Source organism: Glycine max, chromosome 1 (genome assembly GCF_000004515.6).
Source record: "Glycine max cultivar Williams 82 chromosome 1, Glycine_max_v4.0, whole genome shotgun sequence".
NCBI lineage: Eukaryota > Viridiplantae > Streptophyta > Magnoliopsida > Fabales > Fabaceae > Glycine > Glycine max.
Window position 1 is genome coordinate 53,412,515 of NC_016088.4, and position 11,059 is coordinate 53,423,573.

At 34.1% G+C, this 11,059-nt stretch overlaps 1 protein-coding gene across 1 annotated transcript; it reads right to left on the bottom strand.

Annotated features, from left to right (window-relative positions):
* Positions 1–716: 716 nt before the first annotated feature.
* LOC100799832 (histone-lysine N-methyltransferase CLF) lies at positions 717–10,713 on the bottom strand. The gene is made up of 18 exons (XM_006573578.3): positions 10,319–10,713; positions 9,726–9,827; positions 9,302–9,627; positions 8,283–8,444; positions 7,450–7,534; positions 7,122–7,277; positions 6,984–7,031; positions 6,842–6,913; positions 6,411–6,755; positions 6,058–6,248; positions 3,647–3,782; positions 3,320–3,543; positions 2,971–3,102; positions 2,020–2,110; positions 1,627–1,674; positions 1,423–1,551; positions 1,243–1,320; positions 717–1,128 (listed from the first exon to the last, which is right to left on the bottom strand). Exons 1-18 carry the CDS (start codon positions 10,385–10,387, stop codon positions 937–939), a joined length of 2,586 nt encoding a protein of 861 aa, XP_006573641.1. The 5' UTR covers positions 10,388–10,713; the 3' UTR covers positions 717–936.
* Between the last annotated feature and the right edge of the window lie 346 nt (positions 10,714–11,059).

Genomic DNA, 11,059 nt, shown 5'->3' on the forward strand with positions numbered 1-11,059 from the left:
ATGTTTTGTGAACTAGGCTATGTTGAAATCAATAGAAGAGCTAACCCATAATTAATTTAAACTTATCTTATCACATAAGTACTTATTTAAATGTTGAAGAGTTTTTAATGTGTTCATAAGTTATTTTAACTTATTTCAATAAATTCTCAAAATAATTTATAAAAAGAACTACAACTTTTATAAAAATAATCTAATTATATTTTTCTATACTTATAAAAATAAATTATACATAGATATTTTCATAACATTTATTTAATAAGAGCTTAATTAAGCTAATTATTAAAATGCATCCTAAATTCACAAATGCTCATGAAATTTAACGACGAGCCAATATGATTTCCTATTCTAGGAATTAATAAGTAAGCGATGGCATCACTTTAAATCTATTTGTTGTACACCAATTTATTAAAAAAAAAAAAAACTTACAACATTCATCTAGTATAAAACTATATCTTACTCATCATGCTTTGACCATTTTACATTATTCTAGGGCATTTTACAATCTAAATATAGTTTTGTAATGTATAATATTTTTAAAAAAATATTTATATCATATAAAAACATGTTTACCATTACAAATCACTTGCAAAATCTACATAATTTTTTTTTTGTTACAAAGAGGGGCAAAGCCCCAAAGCAACTGCATAATAATTTGTCAGTTTCAATGATTGAATCAATCAAATGTTTGTGGTAAGAATTGTAAACGATATGCGCAATTTTGATTAAGCTTATATTTTCCGTTTGGAATGATGAATACAGTCTGTTAATATCAAAATGAACTGTTTAAATGTAGTTAGTTACCTATGCAGCAACAATTACACGGCCTTGCTACGAACAAAAGCTAAAAGCAATACTTCTTTCCGCTACCAATGAGATTGCTTCCCCTACGTGTGAAAGAATAACCTAAAGAATTGACTTTTAAAGAACAAACTCCCATTAAGCAAGCTTCTTTGCACGACCACTTGAAGGAGCACCGTCCTCTTTTTTTGATCCAGATGCCTCTGGCTTCCGAGCCCACGCAGGAGCCCTATCTGGCTCATAACGATAATCATAGAACAGCTCCTCCCCGGCACAAATCCGTTCCTTGGCAAAAATGCCTACCCTATGATCTCCGGCAACCATAATAACCTGCCAGTTTAAGCATAGAGACTGAATGACACTGAAAACCTAGGATACTCAATGCAATGTGAAATAGAGCTCCAATAAATAACATATTTTAAAAAGGTCAGAACTGATAAATACCTTTGCATAGCAATTTGGATCAGGAGAATGGTTCGCAAACTTCAATTTATCACCCTTTCGGTAAGCATCAAGAACAAACTGCATATACAACAATCGTGTGGTTCATCCTGTGTTTGATACATGCGTATATGTAACAAAGAACTTATCGCCCACAAAAGATACAAAGTCATAAAAGCTTGCCTGATCGTTCAAATTGAAGAGAAAAGATGAATTTTCACGGTCATATATCTTTCCTCGCTTATCTGCTTCCCGATGAGAAATCAACTCTCCAGTATACTCTCCAAGGTATTCATGCTTACCAACACTATTCTGGAGGGTGAACAGATTGCATTAGCAGAAGGAAAAACAACGCACAACCATATAGGATCATTTATTAGTGAATACCTTTAAGAAGGCTCCCCAACCTGATATATCAGACCTTCCAAGAAGAACCTGTGTAAGCATATTATATGTTAATTGCCATCACAGCAAATATAATAGAAAATTACTGATCTTCAAGTACAATTAGCAAAACAAAGAACAGACACAGAAAATATTGAGAAAGAAGAAGATTGCTATATTGGATTGACCATCAAAGTCCATGCAAAATCACATCTTCATGAGGAGGATTATATGTCTACACAGGGAGTTTCATTTCTAAGCATGATTCCATCCACTTCTCTCAATCATAATATTATTTTGATAAACGAATAAATTTGGCAGACAAAAAGCAAACAAATCTAAATACCTGTGTAAGATTTCAAAGAGGGACAGAAAAAGGCAGTCAAAGAATATTACCCTTTGCTGCTGTTTGAGAAGAAGCTTCATGTTTCTACATTCATAATTATCCCCTCTTTGGCTAGGAATCCCTAGTGTACCATCGCCACAACTGCAACAATAAGACCCAAATAGAAAAAAGTATCATAGCAAACAGAGACTTGAGATAGACTAGTAATCAACATAACAGGAATAGTATATTATAAGCACTTAAGAAGAAAGGCGGAGAAGTCCTGAAAACAGACATAAAATCAAATCTTTTCCTAAAAGCCAAATAATTATTCAGAGCCATCATTGTGAGGAAATTATAACAGACATTTAGTTGACAGAACAATCAATTCAACGGGTCAAATTATGAATAAGTTTATAGTGATGAGGAAGGTCTGAGAAATCTTAAATATACACATAAAATTACTATCAAGGATCAACATAAAATCAATTAAAAACTAAGAAGTTAAAAATATCGAAGCACACTAGTTCAAGATTCTATCTTTTTTTATCAAGATCTCACTTAAGGATTGATAAAAATGTGCAAGAATACAAACAAATGTCTGCTCTTTCATTAACATAAATAAAAATTAGCAATCAAAAGCATAAATCATATTATATCATCCCAAAAAATTAGCAATAAAAATTAGCTCTAAAAACTTCTAATCAGCACCAATCATTCTTAATTAAGAAACTCATTGGCCAAAAAATGATTTTGGCCATTATCGCATGTTAAGATTATATATCAAACTATGTTTTGCAATACTAACTCAGTAATCACCTCTACATATTTTTCTTTTCATCCCTTATACTTAAGTCGACAATTACATGCTTGCAAAATAATTACTTCCAAGGAATATAAGAAATCATACCATCCATTCCCTTTATGAAAATTTATTATTGCCATCTAAAAGCAAAAGATATGAATCTTACAGATGACAGAGCAATGCTACACAAACACAACCATAAACATGTAAATCTCACCTGACCCAACAATTCCTACAAACATCTGGATCACATTCCCTATCTGCAGCAAAACATGGACATTGACGACTTCTGCATTGACTCTTAGCACAATGACAGCCACGAAATCGATTCTTGCAGCTCTTGGGGCATCTTGATATGAAAAGGGGAAAAAAAGAAATCATTACTGGATGTTGGGTGCATGGGGCTGTCAGGTAGGCAAGTCGCAATAAAATATCTGTGTAAACTGTAAGTACAATAATCCCTAGAATTTGTGAAACCAGCATGGAATGCAGAAAATCAGCAAAACACTACAATTCTACATGCCTCTCTTTCATCAAGGTTCTATTTAGCAACCTCAAAAGCTTACCCACAGTACTTCTCACAGCAGGTTCCATTTTGAAGACAAGGACACTGCTTTCCACAAGCCGATTGGCAACCACATGGATTATACTGCCGGCAAGGCTGATCCTTTCTCTCTGTAATCCTTTTCCTAATTGAATGATAAGCAGCAGATTTCCAGGTGTACTTCAATCGACGAACTCTTCCTCTTCTACGTAAGAATCTAGACCTTCGTCTCACTTCATTAGTACCCTTACATTCATTTGACCAAAATTGGCTCAGTTAAGCACTATTTGCAAGAAAAAAAGAAACAGCAAAGTGAAAAGTACACTAAGTCTAATTATATTAAATTAACCTTGGAATAGCAGTCCATGAGGGAATTTGCAACATCCCCAGGAGGACCAGACATCTTTCCATCTTCACAATTTATGTATTGGAAAACATCCCAACATGTCTTTAGGCCATTTAAGAGATTCCTAGCTATTAAGCAACTGTAGTAAAAAACAAAAATAGGTGATTGACAGTCAGAAAGAGAAAAAATATGTTTAAAGATATTGTGGAGATCACTGTATTAGCCCATCATAGTTAAAAGAAGTGAACAATTCAAACATAAGCAACTATCAAACAAGATACGAGTGGGCAAAGTAAGGCATTCTAAACTACATGTGATAAAATTAAAGTTGACCCAACCACATGGAGAATCTGTAATTTACCCAATATTTATAATTTATTAAATCAGAAGTTTGAGCTATAGAGATGACTCCTCATTTATTCTTCAAACATCTTTTTTGTCATATCGTAATTAGCTTATGTGCCGCACCCAGTTTTCACATCTTGTTATCTTCCCAGTTTTAATATCTTTCATTGAACATTAAATGCACATAATTAACAATAACACTTGCTATTTGCTAACCATTCACTTTATCATTAGATTAGACTGCAGCACTAAGCTATTCAATATACCAGTTTTGTTCCCTTTCTCATTAAAGGAATGGACCACCAGCCATTAAATTCAGAATAGTGGCAATAAATACTAATTTTAGTTAGAACTTTGGTTTCATAGGTCATTGGAAGGTTCTAGGTCCTTGAAGCATACTAAAGTTTCCTTAACATATTGAGAAATGGAGATAGATTTACAAAACACTTCCGGTCCTTTACCTAAGAAAGGAATAACTAATTCACCAAGACCAACAAAAGTAGTTAATTTTCATTAATAATGTCATAGATTTAAATTTTATTCCAAAAGTACCCATAAAATTAAATGGCATAATAGTCTAAGTAGTAGTCATATTTAATGACACTACACATAATTCAAGTAATAATTTTTCCCACAATAAATGTGGCTTATATTGTTATTAACCAATAAATACATCCTCCAACATGGGCAATGAGTGATTGTCCCGTTAATAGATTTCACAATAAATTAAGGGTATAAAAGAAAATTTACAATTAATACATCTAAAAGTGGGCCCATGTTTCTTATATAAAGGACCGGAGGGAGTATTAATGAAATAGTTGGTCATTGTAACAACTACAAAGGATTACAAACTAAAATCAGCAAAATAGATTGTTAGTATAGTGAGTATATCAATTTAATAGGTAAAAACAGTTACTTATAATAGTTCCTAACTGACATTCACTGATATTTTAATACATCATTATTTGTTACCACTTCAGAATTGGTCTTAAAGTGAGCCGAATGGCATCATGTGATCTATGTAGCAGATCTCACCTAGTGAGTTAAGGCTTTAGTTGTTGTATTATTTCTTACCACTCAACACTTTATATGAAAAATAGAGGTAAAATAAAGAATGACATGTCAAAACTTCAGGTGGATAGTGTAAATTCTTTTATACTAACATATACCAATTAAATTCCAAGTATAGAGGAAATTGGTTGTTTAAATTTGATACATGTTATGCTACCGAACTTTCATTAGGCAAAAATTCTAGACTTCAGAAAATCCCCATATTAAAAAAATTAAAAAATCCTCTAAAAAAAATAATCAGGAATTAAGTGGTTTTTTTATTTTTACTTTATAGTTTATTGGATTTAAGCAATTAAAAACACACAATCCTAAATCCTTCCACATTTAAAAGATGTTGTTCGACATAAGTATGAACCTGCCCTTTTGGTTTTTTCATAATAGGTGCCAGTCCAATGCACAGATGTACATTTAGACTTTCTTTTATAAATGAACTACTTTGCATAACTATTTATAAATATTAAATAAGTTCTCTCACAAAACTAACCCTAAAACATTTTTGTCTAGCCTCCCCCGTGCATCATGTGGGTTTAATATAATTAATAAGTAAGCCTCAAACACCCCTGCAGACCTTTTTTTAGTTTTCATTTGAAAAAGCTATGCTTTAGATAGTTGATGAATAAAAATGAGATATATTTCCATCACCATGCAGCTTGTGCTTATTTCAAGTAGCCAAGTATAGAGATTGGTTTCAAGAATAAGATTTTAAAAAATGAAATCCTATCAACCAAGTCAATATCTGCATTTTGAACCAGATCAATTATGAACAAGGTTGACTCAAAGCTTCAAAATTATACCCATCCATTCCCCATGAAATTGACTGAAGACAAGCTTAACTTCATATAAACACTTGGACCAGTGGTCATACTCTTGCATGCTTAATTATTTTCACGCCAGCACTAATTACACCGTCCATGCATTACATTATATTATATACTTAATTACTTAATATTTAATAAAGAAAAATAAGCCAAGCATCCCCAATCAAAACATAAGCTAACCTGTTTCTACCAAAAATCTCCATTCCTTTCTCTAAAAGCCCCTTTTCAAGAGCTTTCCAAGATTTATTATCTGTGATTTCTGGTTTACAAACATTGTCATCTACAAACTCTTCTTTCCTCATGTTGTCTTCACTGCTCATGGCATGTGGGTCAGTGACCATATCATTCGATGAACGGTCAAGAGCTTCACTCTGCATTATTTAAAGATTATTATGAATCAATTCCTTCTAGATCTTCCCGTGCAAAGAAATTTAACAGATTTATGTGGTAAATAATTGTTTCTTCGTTATCTTGGTTTGTTTATAATTGAAGAAAAATGCAAGTTTCATAAACAAAGGAACAACATTACTTACAATGGAATCAGAATCAGAAACCATTGTTTTCTTCTGCCGTTTCTGCATGCATACTAGGACTCGTTCTGCCACTCGCTTACTGTTCCTTTTACCAATTCCACCTTTCCCCACAGGTTTAGTTTTAGGAGGTGCTGAGCGGGAGGCTGAGACAGCATCTCGTCCAGGACCATTCTCTGAGTCACTACTCTCTGATATGTTCTTTGCATTAGATGAAGCACTTTCACTTTGGCTACATTTTATCCGCCTCTTAGCAGAAGACTTCTTCCTAGATAAAGCACCACCAGAGGACTTCTCTTCATCAGCCTGGGCAGAGGATGTTTTGGCAAATCTTTCTGACTTAAGTACCTAAATCAAGGTTTAAGAAAATTGTTAAAAAAATTAATAATGATAATAATAGATGGATAGATCCCTAAGAACAGACAAATGCATACCGATCGGAAACAATTTGGCCCACAGGGTGCATTTTCGGTATCAGGAGGGTTCCATGTAGGTTGCTTCTCAGCCTGTTAAAGTACCAAGTCATGCCTCAATAGATACTGTAGACTACATGAAAAATAACCAATAAGTGCTTACAGGGAAGACAAGATCCTGTGAACATCCATGTAATCTACAATCGAAAACCTGCAAAGTAAAATATGGTAACCAGTGAGATATCAAGAGAAGATAGTGCAAGCTATGCAGAGCCTTTATGGTGGAGGGGGGGGGACTTACAAGACATCGTCGACAAAAGAGGTTGTCAAAAGAGTCAAGAGCTGCTTCAAGATCCTTTTCCAGAAAAAAATTGCCACTTTGAGAATTCTCTTCAGAATCTCCAGCCTTGGAACACCCGCCAGCATTGTCATGAATACTGAGGGTTTCATACTTTGCCTGTATAAGATGTTTGACGGTGTTTCATATCTCTGTAAAGCCAGCAAAAGAAAATGGGAAACAGCTGGACGAAAGCTTACACTATGACCAGTTTTCATCAGAGTAATCAAGAGAGAGATGGCAGAAGCAGAAAATACATAGAGGAACAATTCAATGAATGACAAAAATTTACCTTAATTTCACTGGTGTTTCTAGAAAAACACTGAGCCAACGACTCCAGAACAATGTCAGTTAAACCAAACTCTTTGACAGTCATGCTGTAAGATCAAATCAGACATTATGAAATCCAAAAAACTGTCTGTCATGCAACACATGAAAAACAATTGTAATATGATGCAACATAATAGCTAAACATCCTAACATGAAGAAGCATACAAACATGACAAAAAAAAAAAAAAGATCACAGCAGAAGGATGCAAAGTAACTGAAGAGCTTTTTATCTTAATGGAATCAACGAGATCAATTGACAGGATAAACCAAGCATGTAATATTTCTATTAGTATAATAAGTGTATGCAATAGTTTCTTTTTCCAATAAAGGATTGAATTATACATTTAACTTATCAAGGATCCTCTTTGATTCCTTCTGTAAATAGGAAATATAATAACAAAAAAATAACTGTCAAATCATCCTATCAGAATCTTCTCTTATAGTCAACTGAAAGACAATGCCACATATGCTCCAATGTAAAATAATCACAAGAGTAAACTCATGTGATACTTCATAGACAGTGAGCAATGGTCCAATGGAAAAGAAAAAAATGCTTAAGTAAACTAGAGTCTTTTTTAAGTGCATAAATAAATAACTTCTGAATAACATTAAAACACAGAAAGTGAGAGAGAGAATGAAGACATTGCTTCCTACTCTAAAAGCTTAACCTCATGAACATGACACAATACAATCAGACATACATTGAAATTTTATTTTACATACAAACATAAAAGATCTGTCAAGGAAAAAGAAAAAGTAAAAGCACCCAATAATAGTTTACTAAGCTATACCAACCGAAGTATATAATCTTCTGATTCTATGAATTCTCTTTTCTCCTCTTCATCATCCATAGTTTCCTCTTCACTGTCACTGCAAATCAGTGCTTCTCCACCATTCTGATCATAATAAATTCGTCTCCGGCCTACAACTGACTGATCCTCGGTCATTCTTTGATTTCTGTACCAGAATGAACACAAGTAGCAAATATCTTCAAGAGGTCCAATTTTTTTACATAAATACAGAAGAAAACTATATAGACAAAAAATAATGAATTGAAACAGTGTAACTACAACACAATAAAAAAGAAAGATGAGTGCTATGTGAAAAGGTAAAAAAAAAAAAAGTATAGAGACTTGAGTGCTTAATAAAGAAAACACAATAAAAAAGAAGTGTAGAATGAAGATTTTTTAAACATTTTCTCTGCCTTTAATTTCCTTCAATTATATGCATGATACATTCACTTAAGACATTAGGTTAAATTCAAAAACAGATGGCAATGAGTCATAATTCAGGATATCCCAGAATTAACCACTGGTTAAAAATCACATCAAGGATAGGAATACAACAAAGCAAAAACAACCAAAGCTTTTATCCACTAGGTGGAGTCAGCTACATGAACTAATGAAAACATTAAGTCATGTCATGAACCAAATTCTCAGAAAGTAAATTTATATCTAAGTCCTTTTCAATGGTTTCAGCTAGAGTTTTCCTCGGCCCACTCCACTATAGGGACTATACTCCATCTGATACACTCTTGTCTTAGTGGATCTTCTTCTCACATAACCAAACCAACTAAAGCAAGATTCTATTGTCTTTTCCTATTTTCAACCCCTACTTTCTCTCTAAAGCTAATATGCATTCATGCGTGATCCTTTTTTTTCTCCAATGTCCACTCATCATCCGCAAAAATCCTCATTTTTGCAACACTGACCCTATGCTATTGTTGTCTCTTTACCACCTAACATAAGTACCATACAGCATTGCAGGTATTATATATGGCCTATGGGAAAGAAAAACAGATCAAGGCAAACAACCTGTCCAGAAAAATCCATGTAGTGTAAGGAGGCAATTTTTTTACTTCAGGTAACTTGATGGGACGAACAGCATTCTTTACGGCAACATTAGACCCTAGAAGAACTGCTGTAGAACCATGGTTATCATCATGATAGCCGTTGCTCTCCACGTCACCATTACTCGCATGAACACCATTGTGCATATCAATTGCATCTTTTTGCCTCTTTGTCAGTAGGTCCAGACTTCTATTCGTATCAGTAATGCTGCAGTTCCTTCTCTCCGTTGACATTGTGCAGAGATGGTTAGTGACACCAACCAGCTTCTGTCTGTTTTCCTCTATTCTTTTCTGATATCCAAATGCACATTATAAGAAAAAGAAAAGAAAGAAAAACAAGTACAATCAAAATCAACAACGAATTACAGCCATAAGTTCATCTATTACACCTTTACATAAACAACTCGTTCTGCAGCAACTTGTTTCTTCAAAGAATCAATAACCAGCAGCACATCTTTAGCAGTCGGACTTGAACCCTCCACTTTATTCGCCTGCATTGAAAAGATAGCAGTCACACTCACAATTCAAGCAAATCCGCTAGTCAATCTCGGCATGTAGTGATTGCAGGAAAGAATTCCATCTGACACAACCAATGCACAGACTCCAACTCAATAACCATAATCTTCCGTGACCAAATGAACCAGGCAAGTAATAAAAGCTCATTAAAACTTCCCCTAAATGCTGGAAAATCGAACCACATCTCGAATATCCTTCACTATATACAATGCAGCTACATCTCCACTTTCAGCCTATTTTAGCAAGCATTTACCCAAAAAAAATAACGTAGCAAGGTTGTTTTATGTTGAAGCAACATCAATAGGTTAAAAACGCAGCCAGAGAGAGAGACGCAAATTAAAACCAGATCGAAGCAAAAATGGAAATAAAATTAAAAATCGAAGCGAAATCAAGTTAGCTGGCATGAGTTAGGGAGAGGATAAGATAACGAATGCATTGGAGAGATATAGAGAGAGAGAGAGAGTACGGAGGGATCGACGAGAGGCTCTGATCTGGAAGAAGAGGGCGAGGGCGAAGGCGAAGGCTTCGACGCCATTGACGGCGGCAATGGTGGCGGAGCTTATCGGAGCCGAACCGGAAATGGAAATCGGATCGAGATCCGAATCATGCAGGTGGAATTGGCGATGGATAAGGGTTTTGAGTTTAAGGAGTGGATTTGGCGGGGCGAGTTGAAAGTTGAAACCCTAAGTTACGTGTCAAAATCCTTAAAAACCAAATCATAAACAGACGAAAGTTAAACGAATGATTAAATTTATAACATTTTTATACTTTTGGGTCTAAAATTTTAATTTTTATATTTCGAAAATGAGAATGCTTATAACAAAAATGGTTATCTTTCAATTTATTTCCGCCGCTTGGACGACACCTTTTCTTATTATTATTTTTTTCTCATTTGTATTTTTCAGTATTTTGGTTGTTGGGTAAGTGACTGGAATGGGGGGAACGCGATTTTGAATTTATATGCACTGTGGAAATAAACTACGCTCTTGAGTCTTATCCCCTCCTTCGCTAATGTTCTTCCCTTTATTTCTTTTCTTCAGTTCTGTTGTTGGTACTCACGAATTAAAAATTATCCTTGCTTTTGGTTTTCACACCTCAGATTCTTTCTTTATTTGAAGTTTGAACACTTCAGATTCCTTGTTTGAATAAATAAATAAATATATTTCGGAATCAAGTCATCAAATCAAATATAAAGGATTAAAGTTCA

Excerpts from the sequence above, each read along its gene's own strand:
- LOC100799832 (XM_006573578.3), bottom strand. The coding sequence starts at position 10,387 with ATGGCGTCGAAGCCTTCGCCTTCGCCCTCGCCCTCTTCTTCCAGATCA. Across the intron at positions 9,628-9,725 it reads AACGAGTTGTTTATGTAAAG|AAAAGAATAGAGGAAAACAG; the intron begins GTGTAATAGATG and ends TTTGGATATCAG. Across the intron at positions 2,111-2,970 it reads TGTAGGAATTGTTGGGTCAG|TTGTGGCGATGGTACACTAG; the intron begins GTGAGATTTACA and ends TTATTGTTGCAG.